Raw genomic sequence first — 20221 nt, forward strand, 5'->3', positions numbered from 1 at the left:
TATTCCTCACTATCGGTCTGTACCTGCCTGTTGCTTTAATAAACCTATTGATCCAATGGTTACTGGCGATGTTGCAGTTGAACAGTGCCCCTAGAGCCGACACCTGTACCTTAAGGGTGCTGGTGGAGAGTCCCATGTCCAGACCTTTTTGCAAGAATTCTAAGATTTGTGCTATGGGAGTGGACTGTCCAGCTACTACCCCTGAGCTCTGAAGGAATTTCTTCCAGATCCTCACGTAGATTTTGGTTGTAACCAGCTTTCTGCTTTTAAGCAGGGTGTTAATTAGGGCCGGGGAAAAACCTCTCTTTTAGCAGTGCCCGCTCAAAATCCACACCGTCAGATGTAGGCCAGCTACCTGAGGATGGTAAACTGGGCCCTGGGACAGGTCGTCTGGGATGTCTGGTAGGACCCAAGGGTCGGATACCGACATGGTCCTGAGGCATGAGAACCATGCCCTCCTGGGCCAAAACGGGGCGATCACTATAATCCTCGCTTTGTCCTTCCTGACTTTCCTCATCACCAGGGGTAGTAAAGCCAGGGGAGGAAAGGCGTATGCTAGGCCGAAGTCCCATTTGATTAGAAGAGCATCTACTGCCAGAGGGTTCTCCCTGGGATTCAGAGAGCAGAATTGAGGCACCTTCCTGTTCTCTCTGGTGGCGAAGAGGTCCACTTCTGGCTGCCCCCATTTTTGTACTATCTGGTTGAAGATGGACGCTTTTAAGGACCATTCCCCTTGCTTTAGAAGGTTGCGACTTAAGAAGTTTGCTGTGGTTGTTTTCCCTTCCTTTTATGTGCAGAGCTGTTAAAGATAGGAGATGTTGCTCTGCCCACTGGAACAGCCGTTCTGCTACCTCCATCAGGGGCCTGGACCGAGTGCCCCCTTGGTGGTTGATGTAAGCTACGGTGACCTGATTGTCGGAGAATATTCGAACATGGCGACCCTGTAGATACACAAGAAGGTTTTTAACTGCCTGCTCTACGGCTGTTAGCTCTTTCAGGTTGGAGGACATTCCCAACTGATGGCCCTCCCACAGGTCCTGGATCAAGATTTCCCCCATGTGGGCTCCCCAACCCGTAGGGCTTGCGTCTGTGGTGACTACTCGGGTTATGTTATATTCCCAGGGTACCCCTCTGGCTAGATTGTTCTCGTCTAGCCACCATTCAAATGATCTCAAAGTGTGTTGGGGTGGAGTCAACTGGCCTTCTAGATAACCGCCCAGGATCTTTTGATGGCGTAAAACCTCGCCCTGTAGCCCCTTTGTGTGGAACTGGGCCCACCGGACCACGGGGATGCAGGATGAGAGAGAACCCAGGAGGGACATTGCCTTCCTGAGAGACATGGTAGGGTTACTGGAAGCGTTCAAGACCTGCTGACGTAGGCGAACTGATTTTTCGGGTGGAAGACGACATTCCTGATTCTGCTAATCTAGGATTAAGCCCAAGAACTGCTGGACCTTCATGGGCTGTAGACGGGACTTCTTAATGTTTAATAGCCACCCTAATCGTTCCAAAGCCGATTTTGCTTTTCGCAATTGATCCAGACAATGGACTGCTGTTTTGCCTACAATAAGGAAGTCATCCAGGTAGGGGATTACTAGGATGTCTGCCTCCCGTAGATGGGCCATAACTTCCGCTATAACCTTAGTGGACACCCGGGGGGCGACTGCTATACCAAAGGGAAGGGCGACATATTGAAAATGCTGTAACGACCCCTCCAAATGAACTGGCACTCTAAGGAAAAGCTGATGAGACGCAAAGATTGGTATATGGTAATAAGCGTCTTTTAAATCCAACACCACCATAAAGCAATTTTCGAACAGCAACTTTATTGTGGAACTGATAGCTTCCATTTTGAAAGGCCGAACGACCAGGTATCTGTTACCGTATATACTCGAATATAAGCCGAGATTTTCAGCCCATTTTTGGGGGCTGAAAGTCCCCCCTCTCGGCTTATATTCGAGTCATACACCGGGGGGTTGGAGGGGGAGGGGGGCGGGGGTGCCAGGTCATACTTACCCATCCTGACGCTGTCTCTTGAGCCCCCAGCTTCTCCGCACTCTTTCTTCCTGCATTCAGCGGTCACGTGGTACCGCTCATTAAAACTCATGAATATGTGCATATTCATGAGTTTAAATGAGCCGTATCACCTGACCGCTGAACGCAGGAAGAAAGCGCGGAGAAGCTGAGGGCTCAAGAGACAGCGTCAGGACAGGTAAGTATAGCGATACTCACCTGTCCTGCGTCCATGGCTGCTTGCTGCTGTGTCATCGGTCAGTGACTTCAGACAGCAGAGGGCGTGGTGACGTGATTAGTGCGCGTCACGCCCCCTGCAGTCTGAACGTCACTGACCGATGACGTGGCAGATAGCGGTGAGCAGCCATGGACGCAGGACAGGGGAGTATCTCACACCCAGCGACGGAGAGGTATGTCATTTATTTTTATTTTTACATGCAGCAGCAGCACATGGGGGACTAATCTAAGGAGCTTCTTATGGGGTCAGCATATGGGGGAATAATCTAAGGAGCTTCTTATGGGGTCAGCATATGGGGGAATACTCTATGGAGCTTCTTCTGGGGACACCATACGGGGGAATAATCTATGGAGCTTCTTCTGCGGTCAGCATATGGGGGAATAATCTAAGGAGCTTCTTATGGGGTCAGCATATGGGGGAATAATCTATGGAGCTTCTTCTGGGGACACCATATGGGGGAATAATCTATGGAGCTTCTTCTGGGGACACCATATGGGGGAATAATCTATGGAGCTTCTTCTGGGGACACCATATGGGGTAATAATCTATGGAGCATTTCCCACCCTAGGCTTATACTCGAGTCAATAAGTTCCCAGTTTTTTGTGGCAAAATTAGGGGGGATCCGCTTATACTCGGGTCGGCTTATACTCGAGTATATACGGTAAGTGCCTTCAGATTAATTATGGTCCTGAAGGAATTATCTGGTTTACGGACCAAAAATAGGGGGGAGTAGAAGCCTTCGCCCTTCTCCGCCTCTGGTACCTTTATCAATACTCCCTTCTGACATAGGTCAACAACTTCGGTTTCTAGGGCAGTCTGTTCCGCCAAGGAAGACCTGAGCGGGGTGACCCTAAAACTGTTCTGGGGGACACAGGCAAATTTGAGCTTTAGGCCTGAGCCTACCAACCCCAGGATCCAGTTACTGTTCGAGATCCGCAACCAGGCTTGGAAGAAGGCCGATAGTCTACCTCCCACCGGGGCCTCTAGTCAATGGGGAGGTCTCTTGGTCTCACGGGATGATTCTTGGCGTCCCCCTCCAAACAAAGCCGGTACCTTTCCTCTTCTTATCTTCCCAACTGCCCCGGTCCCTGGATGACCTCTTCCGAAAAAATCTCTTTCTAGCAAAGGGACGTCTATAGGAAGGGGTGGGTAGGGAAGGGAACATCTTTTTATCGTCGTCAGCCTTCTCCAGGAGTTCATCTAGGACTGGTCCGAATAGATATTCCCCATCACACGGGATGGAGCACAGCCGGGATCTGGCCTGGATATCCCCGGGCCAGCATTTTAGCCATATAGCCCGTCGGGCTGCATTTGATAGCCCTGCGGCCTTGGCCGCCATTCTTGCGGAATCTGCCGAAACGTCGGCTAAAAAGGCTGCCGCATCCTGGATGGTGGGTAGGGTTTTTAAGATAGATTCCCTCGAGGCTCTGTCCTCTGAGTTTCTAGCTGGTCCAGACAGACCATCATAGATCTGGCCGTGCAGGTAGCTGCGACCGCCGGTCTCAGGGCGCCAGCCGACATCTCCCATGTGCCTTTCAAGTAGGAGTCCGCCTTTTTATCCAGCGGATCCTTTAATGAGACCATGTCATCAAAGGGTATAGCGGATTTTTTGGACACCTTAGCCACTGCTGCATCCAATTTCGGGGCTTTATCCCATTTATTCACCACGGGGTCCTCAAAGGGATATCGCCGTTTAAAGGCTGGTGGTAGGGAGCCTTATCTTTCAGGTTTCCGCCATTCCCTGTTAATCAAATTTTGGACCTTGTCGTTTAACGGGAATGACTTACGTTTCCTGGGGTCTAAACCCCCGAACATTTGGTCCTGTGCAGACCGTTCAGGCCTGGTGTCTGTTACCCCCATGGTAGCTCTGACTGCCTTGACTAGTTTGTCCACTTGTTCCAGACCTAGGCAGAAACGACTGGCGTCTTCCTCTGAAGAGGACGCAGAGGTGGAGGGCTCTGAGGAGATCTTCATTCCCTCTAGGGTCAGCTGTAGAGCCTGACCCTGAAAAACTCGCCTTCTTTCTTTTTTTTTACCGTCTGCATGACTGGCACAGCTTCTTAGGGTAGGCATCCGGCAAGGGGTATTTGCAAAGGGCGCATTCCCTGTTTTTGCCTTGTCAGTACATTTATTTCCCTATAGGAGGAAACATAAGGGGGACACTGCATCAGGGTACATTCACGAAGATCTCTTACCCTGAGCAGAAGGCGTAGGTACCGGGTCACGGCGGGGGGGGTAGGGGTTCGGGGGGGGCGAGCTGGATCTTTCGGCCTGGAGGAACTTCTATGGCCAGATTGTGCAGTTCGTTTCTCCTTTTGCTGGGAAGCTGGTTTGGGACCTCTCTGAGGTACGTTCCTGCTCTTTGTCCAGCTGGGGCACGGGAGCTTCCTGCTCGTCCATCCTGCATCTGAGCTGAAGCCGCTCATCAGTGCCTCTGTGCCCTTTTTCCCCCGGTAATCCGGGTTCACAGGTGACGTGGCCAGGGGCTGATTTTTGCCCCCCCCCCCCATTTTCCCCGACGTCCCTCCCTCTGCGTGCCGCGCCCCCCGCTCTGCCGGTGCCCGACGACGCACGGGGAGGGAGAAAACCGCCGACACCCGACTTCCGGTCCGGCGCCGCTAGTCCCGCCCCGTCACTTCCGGGCGCGCCCGAGGACGCGCACGCCGCCAGCGTCACCGGCCCCGCCGCGTCACTTCTGGTACGGGCGCGCACGAGGACGCGCAGGCCACCTGTCCTGCCGCGTCACTTCCGGTCCGGATGCTTGCGAGGGTGCCACCAGCGCTACCGGCCCCGCCCCATCCTTTCCGCTACGGGTGCGCGAGGACGCGCAGGCCACTGGCGCCGCCCGACAGAGCCCTCCCGGACGCCGAGGCGCAGCCGCACGCCGACCGCGATCCAGGCCGAGGGGGATCGCACTGGCCAGAACAAGGATCGGGATCAGGGGAGGAGAGGCCATACTTACCTGCCGGCGCCGGCCCAGGAGACGGGCATCCGCCGGACCCTGCTCCCACCTGCCCCACACACTGACGTGGAACCCTGCGCGGGCCACCGTGGCGCTTCCAGGGGACTCCGCACTGGCCGAGGTAGGAGACCCCCCCGCTACCTGAGTCGGACAGCCGGCCTGGGGATTCCTCATCCATGATGGCATGATCTGTAGGGAATCCTGTCCTCCAGGAACAGGAAACCAACTGATGCGTGGGAGAGGTGCCGACCTTATGTATCTGTAGGATTTCCTGTTCCTGGTGGGCGGATCCCCTCTCTCAGGTGGTGCTGTCATGGACGACCGAATAAAATCTGGTGACACAATCCATTTAATACAAGTTAAATAACAAGTTATAAGTATAAATGGTGCCATTGAAAACTACTTGCCCAATGAAAAACAAGCACTCATTCGGTTCCTTATATTGGCAGAAAAAGAAAAGTTATTGCTTTCAGAATGCCATAGACCAACATAGGCCAGGCCTTAAGAATAAGAACAGAATTACAGAAAACAATTTGTCAAAACTGCAAGTTTTAAAAGATGTTTTTTATTGGTAGCCACTACATTTGCCAAATGTGCCAATAAAATTGTTATAGACATTTTTTCTTCCATACCTTTTAGTGTATGTGCACATAGGTGTTTGTTTTTAGAGCAGAAACTTAGCCGTGACACTCTAAATCCTCAATTACTCAAAACATAAAAATGTGCAGTTTTGGCTTCGTTTCTGCTCCAAAAATTCAGCAAAAAGACTATGTGGACATGCCTTTAAAGAGAACCTGACACGTGCCGCACAATCCTTGAGTAGCATGTATCAGGCTCTGGCTGTATGAACACAGCCAGGTAGGTTTCACTTTAAAGGCTTTGGCATTTCAGAAAAAAATATACTTTAAGAGCCTCCGGAAATCGAGACCATACAAAATAATAGCCTGACAATTACGTTGCAGGCATCTCCTCCCTGCTTGCTGCCCTATATTGGCAGGTCTCTGCCTAGGGGTGCATATATGCAGAGACCTGTCACTTCAGTACAGCAGGCACGGAGAAGTCATCTGTGATCTGCCTGTTCGTCTAGTCTACGCCACTGCATTTCAGATTCAAACATGCCTGGCTGCATTCATACAACCAGTGCCCGATACATGCTGCTCAGACTGGTTCTCTTTACGGAGTAAATCAAACACCAGAACCGAAGAGTAAAAATACTTCAAGTTGTCAGCAACTATCACTCTGTTTTCTGGGATTAGATAAGAGAATTAATTTCAGAAACCTTGATACATTCATCAGCAACAAAAAATAAATTAAACTAAAAAATTGAAGACCGTACTCCTTATTAGCAAAAATACTAAAAATGTCCTTCAAGTAGTCCTTATAAAATTAAAATACAAATTTCAATTTTTGAATCCATAGTACATAAACTCGGCGTACCTGCACTTACAGACGATGGTGACTTACATGACCACATCACACCGCCATGCTATTCAAATCGGCTCAGAAATACATTTTTTCAAATACTATACTAACTACTTACCTTAGGAAAAGAGCTGAAAAAAAATTATAACATATCTAAAGGATTAAATAAAATAACACTGGTTTAAAAGAAAAAAAAAAAGCTGTTTTTAGAAAGAACAGGCTTTGAGTCCCAAGCATCTAGAAAGTAGAAGTCCCAGAATTCCCCCGAGTGTAGAGATAGTACAAACCCATCTCCGTTATTTAAAATCAATGCTTCTTAAGTAGTAAAGCCAAAAGTTGAAAAAAAAAAATTGCTACCAAACGCTCACACAGAAAAGACGCAAACCGCTATAGAATTTCAGTGTGTTAATTGAAATGAAAGTTATCTTGTGCCAGAATTAGTAGAATGATTTTGACAGTCAAGAACTGGAGGTTGGAGTGAAGATGTTTTAATAGCAGGAAAAAAAAAACAGAACATAAAAGGCTTGTTTAGGTAAATTTCTGGTCCCAAATAGTCCATTTTTGTGTATTTGGGGAGAAAATGGCTGATAGAAAGTTCTCCAGACTTACTGATTTTTTGTTTTCCTTTTTTTCTTTAACGGAAGCTTTATTCAGTAGGGAATGGCAAGTTGCCTACAGGACAGAGATGAGCACAAACAAGTCACAGCACCAACTACACATAGCAAAGTAAATAAACTGATTCAATGGAATAAAACACAATGTGGACTCGCACAAACGACTTCATGGGAAGGAATGCAACACACAATAATGGAACACAAATCATGATATTGGTGGTTCTCTCACATTGTTCCCAAAATCTGTTCTACTATTTCTGGTATCCAAGTGAAATGGCAAAAAAGTTAATTACCGGAATATCCCTTTTACAATATTGTAGCAAAAAAAAAAAAAAAATGAAATAATGAGGAAACAAAAAAAAAAAAAAAAGAAAAAGAAAAAAAATTAAAAAGTTAAAAGCAAATGCAATTTTTTTTTTCAAAAGGTTATGCCTGGGAAAAGAGAGTTATATTAAAAAAAAGGTGGAAAGCTTAAAAACATTTCACATCAAATTATTTGACTTATGCGCCAAGACATTTTTTTAAGAAACTTTTTTTTGATCTCTTTGGAGCTTCTGTACTAATGAACAGTACATGCAAGCAGAGTATGTGCTTTAGGCATATATGACTGCCTCTACTTAGGCTATACATCCAAATGTAAATTCTATATTAGACACGACTTTCTGAAATCCACCTCAGCCCAATCTGAACTCCAAGCTGTAGCTGTTCCTTCCTATCAGGGCTTTTGTGTTTGAAATAAGCCAAAACGTCTCACTCCTGTTTTTCCAGACCTCGACTTTCATTAAATTATCAATATTTAATAATATGGTAAGAACAAGCTTCATCACCACATCATGTTAATAATGTGGCTACTTACGTATAGTTTTTTGTTTGAATACAATTTCTGTAGAAGTAACTTATCTAACTAAATTCCTGTAAGGAAATATACAATAAGACTGTGCGCATTTAACTACAATATTGTATTCACAATTTCTACAAATTTGTCCGCAGAAAAAAATATTGCCTAGTACGGTTTTAGGGATGCCTTCAAATCGGTTTTAAAGTGAACATGTCAGCAGGATTTTGCTAAGTAAACTACTGGCATTGTCAGGTTGGCAGTGTTGACTGGATTAAAATGATACCTGGTATGAAGAAATAAGTCTTGTGGTTCTTGTGTAATCAGTGTTAGAAGTTTTCAGTTAATGAGATGCCGTGCTCCGGGGCGGGATTGTAGACTGAGTCTTATCTTCTTGCGCTAAGCCAGAGAAACCAAGAAAAGACCTGCCAACAGGCTACCCCGAGTCACAGACAGTATCTCTATCTCAATGATGAGGAACGTGTTTGTGCTTCAGGGCGGCCTGAGGGCAAGTCTTTTATGGAAATGTCTGATCTCTTGGGACACGAAAGTTAATAACTTTAGAAATTCACTATATATACATTGTAGCATGTACCGTATTTTTCGGACCATAAGACGCACTTTTTCCCAAAAAAATTTGGGGAAAAATGGGGGTGCGTCTTATGGTCGGCATACACTTAACAGTAGACACATCCAAGGCTGACGTGAGGCAGTTTGGCAGATGATCGGTGGTGCGGGGGCTCCGCCGCCATTGGTGGAAGTCCCGGAGCACCCCCGTACATCCATCCTGGGCTGGTGCAGCACATTTGCAGATGATCGGTGATGCGGGGGCTCCGCCGGCCTTTTGTGAAAGGCCGGAGCCCCTGCACTTCAGTTCCTGTAATGATGAGATGAACTTCATGAAAATGGCCGCCGGAGGTGGCGCATGTACAGAGTGAGATCTCGGGAGACGAGATCTCAGCACTGATATCTCACACTGCGCATGCGCCGCCTTCGGCGGCCATTTTCATGAAGCTCAACTCATCATTCCAGCAATGGAAGTGCGGGAGCTCCGGCCCTTCACAAAAAGCCGGCGGAGCCCCCGCACCATTGATCATCTGCAATAGTGCCGCACCAGCCCGGGATGGATGTTCGGGGGCTCCGGGATTTCCACTGCACCAGCCCAGAATGGATGTGCGGGGGCTCCGGGATTTCCACAAATGCTGGCGGAGCCCCAGCACCACCGGTCATCTGCTAAACTGCTGCGCATCAGCCCGGGATGATGTGTGGGGGCTTTCACAAAATGGCAGAGCCCCCGCACCACCGAACTTGGTGAACCAGTCTGGGATGGGCTAGACCACAAAACACCTCCTGTGACCCTACTCCACCAGTGCTCCATATCATAACCCTACCCCCCAGGTAAGCTGAATAATTCAGACTGTAAGATGGACCCTCATTTGATGCTTTCATTTTTTTTTCCTACTTTTCTTCTGAAAATCTGGGGTGCGTGTTATGGTCCGGTGTGTGTATTATAGTCCGAAAAATATGGTATGTACACACGTGGTCAAAATTGTTGGTACCTTGTTTAATGACAGAAAAACACAATGGTCACAGAAATAACTTGAATCTGATAGAAGTAATAAATCAAAAATCTATGAAAATGAACAAATGAAAGTCAGTCATTGCTTTTCAACCATGTTTTCACAGAATTAAATAAAACTCATGAAATAGGTCTGAACAGAAATGCTGGTACCCTTAATATTTTGTTGCACAACCTTTTGAGGCAATCACTGCAATCAAACGATTCCTGTAACAGTCAATGAGACTTCTGCACCTCTCGACAGGTATTTTAGCCCACTCCTCAAGAGCAAACTGCTCTAGTTGTCTCATGTTTGTTTGAAGGTTGCCTTTTCCAGACAGCATGTTTCAGCACTTTCCAAAGATGCTCAATAAGATTTAGGTCAGGGCTCATAGAAGGCCACTTCAGAATAGTCCAATGTTTTCCTCTTAGCCATTCTTGGTTGTTTTTAGTTGTGTGTTTTGGGTAATTGTCCTGTTGCAAGACCCATGCGACTGAGACCAAGCTTTCTGACACTGGGCAGCACATTTCTCTCTAGAATCCCTTGATACTCATGAGGTTTCATTGTACCCTGCACAGATTCTAGACACCCTGTGCCAGATGAAACAAAGCAGCCCCAGAACATAACAGAGCCTCCTCCATGTTTCGCAGTAGGGGCTTTTTTCTTTTCTTGCTTCATTTTTCTGTCTGTGAACATAGAGCTGATGTGCCTTGCCAAAAAGTTGCATTTTTGTTTCATCTATCCATTGGACATTCTCCCAGAAGCTTTTTGGCTTGTCAACATGAAGTTTGGTAAATTCCAGTCTGGCTTTATAATTTTTATTTCAACAATGGTGTCCTCTTTGGTCGTCTCTCATGAAGTCCACTTTGGCTCAACAATGATGGATGGTGCAATCTGACACTGATGTTCCTTGAGCTTGAAGTTCACCTTTAATGTGTTTAGAAGTTTTTCTGGGCTCTTTGTTACCATTCGTATTATCCTTCTTTGATTTGTCATCAATTTCCTCCTGCGGCAATGTCCAGGAAGGTTAGCTACAGTCGCATGGAGCTTAAATTTCTGAATAATATGGGGGCGTGCCCTAGGCACGAGCACGAGAAGACGTGCAGTGTCTAAGCTCCTGGCCCTAGGCCATAAGAAAATACTTAAATTACCGGGAATACCTACCCATCCTAACCCAGGGTGCGCTTGAGATCCCCCTGTATAACCCTACCGCAGATACAAGACCCCAGAAGATCCACTCACCGGCTCCAGACGCTTCACAGACAGGAGAGGTCTGGGCTGAGGGGAGGCACGCTGCTGACTGCGGCCGCGGCGCTTCTGCCGGGGCCTTCTCGGATAGGAGTCCATCGGTCAACAGAGGCCCCTAACAGGAGGGGGAGATTGGAGGCCAGAGGAGCCAAGGGCGCCGGTGTCGGCGGGCGAAGCAGTGAGTGCGCAGTGAGCGCTGGGGACACAGGAGCGGCCATGACAGGCACCCATCCACCTACAGGAGAGACGCGGTGAGTCCGGCGGCTTGCTCCCCATGTAACGCCCGCAGTGACAGGTGTAGGCCCCTATTGAACAGACGCCCGGGGGAGAGTGAAACGCACGGAAAGGAGGCCACCTAGGTGTGCAGCCAGTCAGAACGTGAGGCTCAGGCCCAGAGGAGTTTACAGGGGTGAGAGGCGTCGGCTACTAACAGCCACATAAGCTCCACTCACTCCAAGAGCTGAAAGTCGATACAGAGCCCTGCATCTACCTCGGGCGCCCCCTATATCTTCACCCCTAGCAGCTACTCTGTTTGGGGGTACAGAGTATTCTTTTACAAGGATTGAATTGGCGCCAAATTCTCCCCTGCTTGGAAAAGCATAGACGCCATTTTCCCCCCTTTCACCTCATAAAAAGGAACTGAACAGAAGGCTCACTAAATAACCTTCTCTTCTGTCCAATTAATCCCCCTGCTCAACTAGTGAAGAGAATCTCTCTACTTGTGGTTAAGTAGACGCTTCTTTATTGCATTTATACTTTCGAGGAGACAGAATAATATATATTTGTTATTTCCATGTTCATCCTCTATAACAGTGAGCCTGCGCCACCTGCGGGCAGATCTATGCTACTGCGCTTGTTTTTCAGTTCCATACATGCTGACATTGTTTCTCACAACCTAAGCTCAATACTCTTCTAAATAACAACAAGCATGCTAAGACTGATAATGATTCATTAAACGAACTGATGATCCAGTGGTGATTTTATGAAAGCACGCTCATAATTTATTTCGATATGGTTAAAACAATTAAGGAGCGTGTCAAAGTGCTTCCTGACAGTAACAAAGCCCGCAAACAAGTGGATCTTGACAAATTTTTAAAGAAGAAACAGTCTACGCAGCAGCCATCACTGAAAAAATCGTCCAACCAAATAATGGAACATCAACGCTTGGATTCCTCGGACTCAAACGAGGACAGTTCAGACGGCGAATCCCGTCCTCTGGATTGTGCTCCCATCTCCAGATCATTTCTAAAGAAATCTTTGACCCAAGCAATGAAACCTTTGCTTCAGGAAATAGCAGGTCTCAGGTCAGATGTAAAACACATAGGAGACAGAGTGGAGTCACTTGAATCTGCCCAAATGGAACTGACAGAACATTTCGAAACTTTGAGAGAACAAATCTCCTAACATCAAAAGCAGTTAAATACCACCCTGCTGGCTATTGAAGACCAGAACAGGAGCCGGAGGAAGAATGTCAGAATAAAAGGAATTCCTGAATCCTATGCTACTGAAGCTATTGGAAAAGTCACCAGAGAAATTTTTTCATCCTTAGTGAGCCAAGACAGAGCGGAGAAGATAGTCATTGAACGAGTGAACAGAGCTCTAAAACCCGAAACAAAACCACCAGACCCCCCTAGAGACATTATCTATGGCCTTCTCAGTTTCGTTGACACGAACGCTATCCTCACAAAAGCAAGAGAAATGGCCCCTTCTTCTATGAAGGCTCTCCTTTTCAAATATTCCAAGACATAGCTCCTTCCACTCTAGCCAAAAGGCAGCTGATGAAGCCCCTGTTAGACACGCTGAGATCACACAGGCTTACAGATGGTTGTTTCCATTCGGAGTAGCAATTATAAAAGATGGAAGACAGATCGCCGTCCGCTCCCCTGAGGATCTACAGAAAACTTGGGAGATCTTGCAAATTCCCCTGGTAGAGGTGCCCTCCTTGATGCCATTGGAGGTGAACTACTCCTATCCGCAACTGCAAAAGATGGAGAATTGGTCCACACAGAAAAAGACAGGCTCCCCCAAACTCAAGAAGCAGGATTAGAGACGCACAGCTGCCTAATTACTAGATTGTCCACTTGCTTGGATGCCACCAACTCATGTCCTGATGGGAGAGGGGGCGGGGAGGGTTAGATAACCCTTGTTCCCTGTCGCCGTCGAGCCACCTCATTCCCCCTTGGACTGGTCGGTTTATGTTCTTTTGTTACTGTTCCTTTATTGTGATCTACTCGTACACGATAACTAGACATGTTTCTGTTGTAACTAATTTTCTTCACCTAGTAGGACTTATAGGGGATCACCACTGGACGTTCTGTTCACACCCCTCCCCCCCTTATGGACTGTATTGTCTGCTTTCGCTCCCCCACCCCCCCGCTGCAGATAAGATTTTCTTTGTCAATAATTGTTTATATGTTGTTTTCGTTGTTCGAAGTTCTTACACTGGTGCAACATATGTCATTTAGCTCAGCTCACAGACACACTCCATCCTAAGTCCAGTCAATTTACAGTAGTCTGACATTAGCATCCTTCAAAGTGAAGGGCCTGAACTCTCCAGGCAAGAGGAGTCAAATTATGCTACTGCTAAAGAAAAATAAAACAAAGATTGCCTTTCTACAAGAGACTCACTTTAAAAAAGGTCGCTCCCCTGATACCTCCCGCTCTGCCTATTGGCTAACACGATGGTAACTTTGTGCAACCTCTACGCCCCCAATAAGCGCCAAGAACTGTGGCTGGCAAAAACCTTGGGTACACTATCCTTATTTAAGGAGGGTCTACTCATAATAGGGGGAGATTTTAATGTTACTCTAAATTCCTCATTAGACTCACCTTCGGGAGCAAAAAACACCTCGCAAAAAGCGATTAGGAAGATTCACATTGCCTTGAACTCACTGAGCAGAAATGTGCAGCCTTCGCTGATGACCTACTTATCCTTATTACTAACCTCAGATTAGCCACACACAGTATAATCGACCTTTCCCACAATTTCAATGAATTATCAGATTTTAAAATTAATTGGGACAAATCAGAGGCACTGAACGTATCGGCCTCAGACACTGACATCTCCTTCTTGAAGGGCACAACTCCATTCCATTGGCCTACTAACCACATCAAATACTTAGGAATTTTTCTTACCAGGAACCCACAAGACCTCTACAAAGAAAACGATGATACAATGATTAAAACTATCGTGGGGCAACTAAAGTCCTTCGATCACCCGTATCTCTCTTGGCTGGGAAAAATAAATATAGTTAAAACATATATCACACCTAAAATACTATACACGATGTCCATGATGCCAATTCCTCTCCCCAAAATTTTCTTTTCGACCATAAGGAAAACTATCTCACAATATGTTTGGAAGTAGAAAAAAATCAAGGCTTTCCCACAGATTTCTTAATCTCCCGTTTTCATCCGGGGGCTTAAACTTACCAGACTTCACCTCCTATTATAAAGCTATTCACATCAACAGGTGGTTGAAACTCACACTTGCATATCAATTTCCATACCACAACAACCTAGAACTCCTTCTCGAGAAAAATACCTATCAATATATCTGGAACGATTTACAGCCCCCCGCATACTTAAAATTAGACCCAATCACCTAAGCTACCTTACAAGTCAAAAAAGAATTAAGCAAATCTTTATCCATTTCAGAAGGTTTATCCGCATTAGTACCCACTAACGTTATCCCATATCTTCTTAATCCAAATTACACAGACATCTTTAATTTGTGGCATCGACTCCCATACCAAGCAATTTCCCAACTGGACTTGGGAAATGTTTCTTTACTAGATATTTGGCCAAGGATGCCTGTACACGCACAGAAAACTTTATACAAGTAGCCCACGTCTCCGAAATCTTAAAGCAATTTAATGTTAAACACAAAAAGACCAGAAATTGGTCCTGGATCAAAATGCTGACGAAACTCGCCATGCCTATCCCCGGACTGCTCTCCAGAGTATATAAATTTATTACTCCTCCAGCTCGCTGAAACCAATCTTCTTACTTTCATGGGAAAAAGAACTTAGCGCTAACTGACTGGGAAGTACATAAGATTCTGTCTAACTCGAGAGGGTTCTCCAGATGCATTTTACTACAAGAAAATTCTTACAAAATCCTGGTGAGATGGTATAGAACCCCTGAGTTTCTGCACCATCTTGGGTTGCGTGACTCAAAATTATGCTGGAGATGCGGTTTAGGGGTAGGCAATATGTCACATATCTATTGGACCTGCCCACTTCTGAAAGATTTTTGGTTAGGGATCAACAAAACACTTATAGACTTAAAGTTGATTTCCAGAAACCTTTCTCCTAAGGAAGTGTTGCTTTCTTGTCCCACATTAGATTGTAGGCTAACAAAACATAGCCCCCTAGCTCTTTTATTAAGTGCTGCCAAACATTTAATCTCTTCCCACTGGAGGAATCCCTCCCCCCCCCCACCCCATATCGAATGGTTCGAAAAAAATCAAACTCATATACAGAATGGAGGAACTGTCTAGTTGCGAAACTCATTCGCATCCCTTTTTTTCTAAAAGCCTGGGCTACCTGGAGGCAAAATTATGCCAAAACCTAGGCCACTAAAGGTCCCCTGACTTATGCAGTCTTCTTGTTGGATAATCCACCAGCGGTCTGTTATTCTTTTCTAGACACTCCCTTCTTTCAAAAGACATCAGCTACCAGTGCTTGACTGTTAACTACTCCACACTTACGGTTCCCTTCCTGTTCAGGCCCCATACAATCAATATATTCTATGCTTTTTATGTAATCTACTTATCCGCTCGCTCATCTAGATGACACTCATATACGTGCCTCTGTTTGTAGCTGAATTATTGCACTGGTTTTACTGTTAACTCTTATTCTTTTTGGGTCTGACACGGTTAGTCTGATCTACTAATTTCTGTATTATACTGCTGATTTAATGCCCACATTCTTGCTTGAAAAGTACTCTCTAGCTGTATTGTGGTTATACTTTTCTTCAATAAAAAAATATACAATAAAAAAAAAATTCTGAATAATATGTGCAACTGTAGTCACAGGAACATCAAGCTGCTTGGAGATGGTCTTATAACTTTTACCTTTAACAGGTTTGGCTATAATTTTTTTTCTAATCTCCTGAGAACTCTTTCCTTCGCTTCCTCTGGTCCATGTTGAGTGTGATACAGACCATGTCACCAAACAGCACAGTGAGTATATGTAGCCCTCTATACAGGCCCACTCACTGATTCCAAGATTGTAGACACCTGTGATGCTAATTAGTGGTCATACCTTGATTTAACATGTCCCTTTTGTGACATTTTCAGGGGTACCACCATGTCTGTCCAGGCCTATTTCACGAGTTATTTTTTAAAAAATTCTGTGGAAGCATGGTTGAAAAGCAATGTCTGAATTTAATTTGTTTTCATAATTTTTTTATTATTACTTTTATCAGATTCAAGTTATTTCTGTCACCTTTCTGGGTTTTTCTGTCATTAAACGATGGGTACCAACAATTTTGACCAGGTGTGTATATGCAATATATCCACACCCATTTCGGTTTTGACTGCCATTTGAAATATTAATATTGATGAAGCGAGGGAGAAAAAACTGCTGGTATAGTTTTCTGTTCTCTATGTTTAGCGTTCATTTTAGAGATTAAAAATATATCCTTATAGAGAACACACTAAGGAAAAAAAAGTTGTTCAGGGTATAACGTTCCGCAGCATGAGAAATGTTATTGCATTTGAGTGAAAGTTGGCAAAACGTCTTCAACTGAAGCAAAAGCACACAATGAAAATAATTTGTGCGTTTACTAGACTCAATGAATGCCAGGAATACAAAATGACAGATAAGATCATTTTTACAGGGTATGGAAGGATTGCATTCTTCCTGTTTCCTAATAAATGGACATATGATTGCGTATCATATAGATAATTACATTTACTTTAATATGACAATGAAAAACAATCAAGTTTCCCATGCAACGAGCTCAACAGTTTACTGTACAAAGTAAAACCAAGTTTAAAGCATAAGCCATAAATTGTTAGATATCAAAATGCTGAGATCAAGAATAACCACTGTGACCCTAAATCAGTTGAGTTAGAATTTGTTCTACAGGCCAAAGATGGACTAAAGGGGCTTTTACTTATTAGGATATATAGATGTCATACAGGGAGGTCCTTACCCAGAATGGAGTAGGAATCAGTTATTCACACTTTGGTGAACCTAACCATCCATGTATTACATGAACACGGCTAACAGTCAACTAAGTTATCTATATACATAACCCTAAAGGCCCCATACGAATTACATAAAAGTTGTCAGAACCCGCTGCTTTACAAGGGATGTGATGACCATCTAGTGTGTTTGTCAACCTCTCCGCTGTACCCTGACAGACTATGTGAAGAGATATAAGGATCTGGAAGTTTGACCTCAATCTTTCGATTCTTCTGAGTGGTGAGAAGATAAACCACTGCCACAGGATTCTGGTTGTGGCTCACTCAGAGCCAATACTCAGTCAAACGTTCCGGTCAATTAGAGAATTGGAAGAGATATCTGTCAGCCAAACTATGGTTTGGCCGACAGCTATCCAATAAGAATTGGGGGTGTTATGTTAACACACGGTGTACAACATGCATGGGTGAAATGTGATGCTGATAGAATTGACATGGTGAATCTTGGCATGAAATGTCAGAAATCTCACTTATTATGCTTATAAGGTAAAATGCTGTGTATTTCAAGAACCAAATAGGCAGCATAAAAAAATGCAAATACACCATGTGCAGTTTAACAAAAAAAAAACATACCGGTGTATATGTATATTGAAATAAATTGGCATGATCCAGACATGCTGAAGGCTAATGTTTTATTTTTTTTACTGGAGGCTACAAAGAATTGACATATGTAGTCTAGGCCTCAGTTATGTAAGTATATATGTTACGCATATTGTAGCATTATAGCCTGAATTTTAGGTTACTTAAGAAAAATAAATTACATTAATTATCTTAACAGACATTTTGCTTTTTTTGCTGCTCTACAGGATTATCCATTGTGCACACAATACAAATCAAGTGAGATTGTATTACAGGATGGGATGATATTTAAGGACACACTATTCATGTAATATTCATCAGAAAAGACTTGTTAAAATTCCCATGTCGTCTCTATAGTCTGCTTTTTTGGTGTGGTCAGCATAGAGTTTCCGTTAACTCGATACAAGCACCGTCTGCCTGGATGACCACACCAACCTATATGAAATCGGAAAATACAGCCATTTTCAAGACTCACATTTCTAAAGCGAAGAAATCAGTGGCAAATATAATTTTAGGGAAGTTTTAAATGGAACCAGTCAGTATGTTTTTACTATGGAAGTAGTAGTATGGCTGTATACTCTCTTGTCCCCTAACAAACTGTTTTGGTAGTGATGATAGATGGATGTGCCAGTCATTAGCAGTCTGGCAAAGAAGCAATATGCAAATAAAGGTTTAAAGCACTTGAAGCAATATGCAAATAAAGGTTTAAAGCACTTAATCTGATGATTTCCATATACCTTCTATATCAGATTTCTCATGGAGGGCACATTGGAACTCTAGAAAACAGGTGTCAGTTTAATAGGGAGACAAGCACCTATACCACTACTTCCATAATGCAGACAGGGCTTCTCCAAATGTTATTTTAATTCTGCTAATAAAAACAAAACATGAGTGGTATTCCAATTAATGATTACTTCAAAGAAATTATTTACATTTAAGAGGGTATTTAAAGAGCTCCAAGATCCTATCCAAACATGTAGGTATAATAATATTGGCAAATATGGTCACGACCACTAGCAACAAGCTAAATGTTACTATATCAGTGGTCGTAACCAGGATACCCAAGGTACTGCATGCCTGCATACGAGGAAAGACATAGCAAATCAGAAAAACTATACTATATTTCTAATTGGAGGCATTTGCTATTACACCTACTACTAGAGATGGGAGAACATGAACGATAAAGTTCGACGTCCGTACCGAACACATACTGTTCTCGGGCACGGACACAGAACACGAACTTCAATAGTCTGTTACTGTTCGGACCTCCAAAACACCAGGTGTTTGTCACACTGTCATGTGCATGACAACGTAGCAAACACTGCTTCTGATCGTCACCACCGGTCAGACAGCCTCAGTTCCAACGCTATCAAATGACAGCGTGAGCCCGCAGCTGTGATCGCAGGTATTAAGTTTACCTCCGGTCACTGGTGTCGGCTGATGGGACTACTGCTCCCATCAGCCGACGCCTGCTGCCACTTATAAGGCCGAGAACACACATGCGAGAAACACGGCCGAGTCTCGAATGTTAATACCCGGCACTGCCACCGGCACTCAGGAGCGGAGCCTGCAGCTGCATGTATTGCTATGCGGCCGCACGCTCCGATCCGAGTGCAGGCGGCAGTGCCGGGTATTAACATGCGAGACTCGGGGGTGTTTCTCGCATTTGTGATCCAGGGCCTAACAGTGAGAGCAATAGCAGCTGATGGGAGTCTTCATCAGCTTGCAACTGTGCTGTGAATCAAAAGAAGAAAAAAAAAAATGGTGTGGGTTCCTTTGTATTTTTGATAACGTGCCAGGCAAAACTCACAGCTGGGGGATGCAATTCTCATCTGTCAGTTTCAGCAAGGCTGTTTATCAAGAATAGAGGGGTCCCCACGCCGATACTTTTAAAAAAAAAAAATTTTACTAAATAATTTAAAAAATAAAAACGTTGTGGGGTCCCCCACCCAAATTTTTGACAACTAGCCTTGCTAAAGCAGACAGCTGGGGGCTGGTATTCTCAGGCTGGTAAGGAGCCATTGATATTTACCACCCTCAAGCTAAAAATAGCTGCCTGCAGTCACCCAGAAAAGGTACATCTATTAGAAGTGCCAATTTTGGCGCTTTGCCAGGTTCTTTCCACTTGCCCTGTAGCGGTGGCAAGTGGCATATGTGTGGGGTTGATGTTACCTTTGTATTGTCAGGTGACATCAAGCCCACTGATTAGGAATGGAGAGGCATGTATAAGACACCTATCCATTACTAATCCTATAGTTACATGTTAAATAGAGACACAGCCAGAATAAAGTCTTTTATTTGAAATAAACCAAAACATACTTTTACTTTATTTAAAAATAAGTTATACTCACCTAATGCCCAATTCCACTGAATGCCTCATCTTCCATAATAAAAGTTAAATAAATATATATATATTTATTTATTTATATATATATATATATATATATATATTTATATATATATATATATATATATATATATATATATATATATATATATATATAAATATCCCTCACCTGTCCATCATTCTGTGTATAGAG

General features: G+C 44.5%; 1 protein-coding gene across 3 annotated transcripts in view; it reads right to left on the reverse strand.

Moving 5' to 3' along the window:
* NF1 (neurofibromin 1) overlaps positions 1-20221 on the reverse strand; it is a 419128-nt gene that overhangs the window by 210241 nt on the left and 188666 nt on the right. For all 3 annotated transcript variants that reach the window (XM_073589728.1, XM_073589727.1, XM_073589726.1), the window contains exon 30: positions 7245-7307. In XM_073589728.1, the coding sequence (XP_073445829.1) occupies positions 7245-7307 (63 nt within the window). The remainder of the gene's footprint in view (positions 1-7244; positions 7308-20221) is intronic.

This window comes from Dendrobates tinctorius, unplaced genomic scaffold, assembly GCF_039654945.1.
Source record: "Dendrobates tinctorius isolate UK_male_01 unplaced genomic scaffold, ASM3965494v1 ptg000112l, whole genome shotgun sequence".
NCBI classification, from domain to species: domain Eukaryota; kingdom Metazoa; phylum Chordata; class Amphibia; order Anura; family Dendrobatidae; genus Dendrobates; species Dendrobates tinctorius.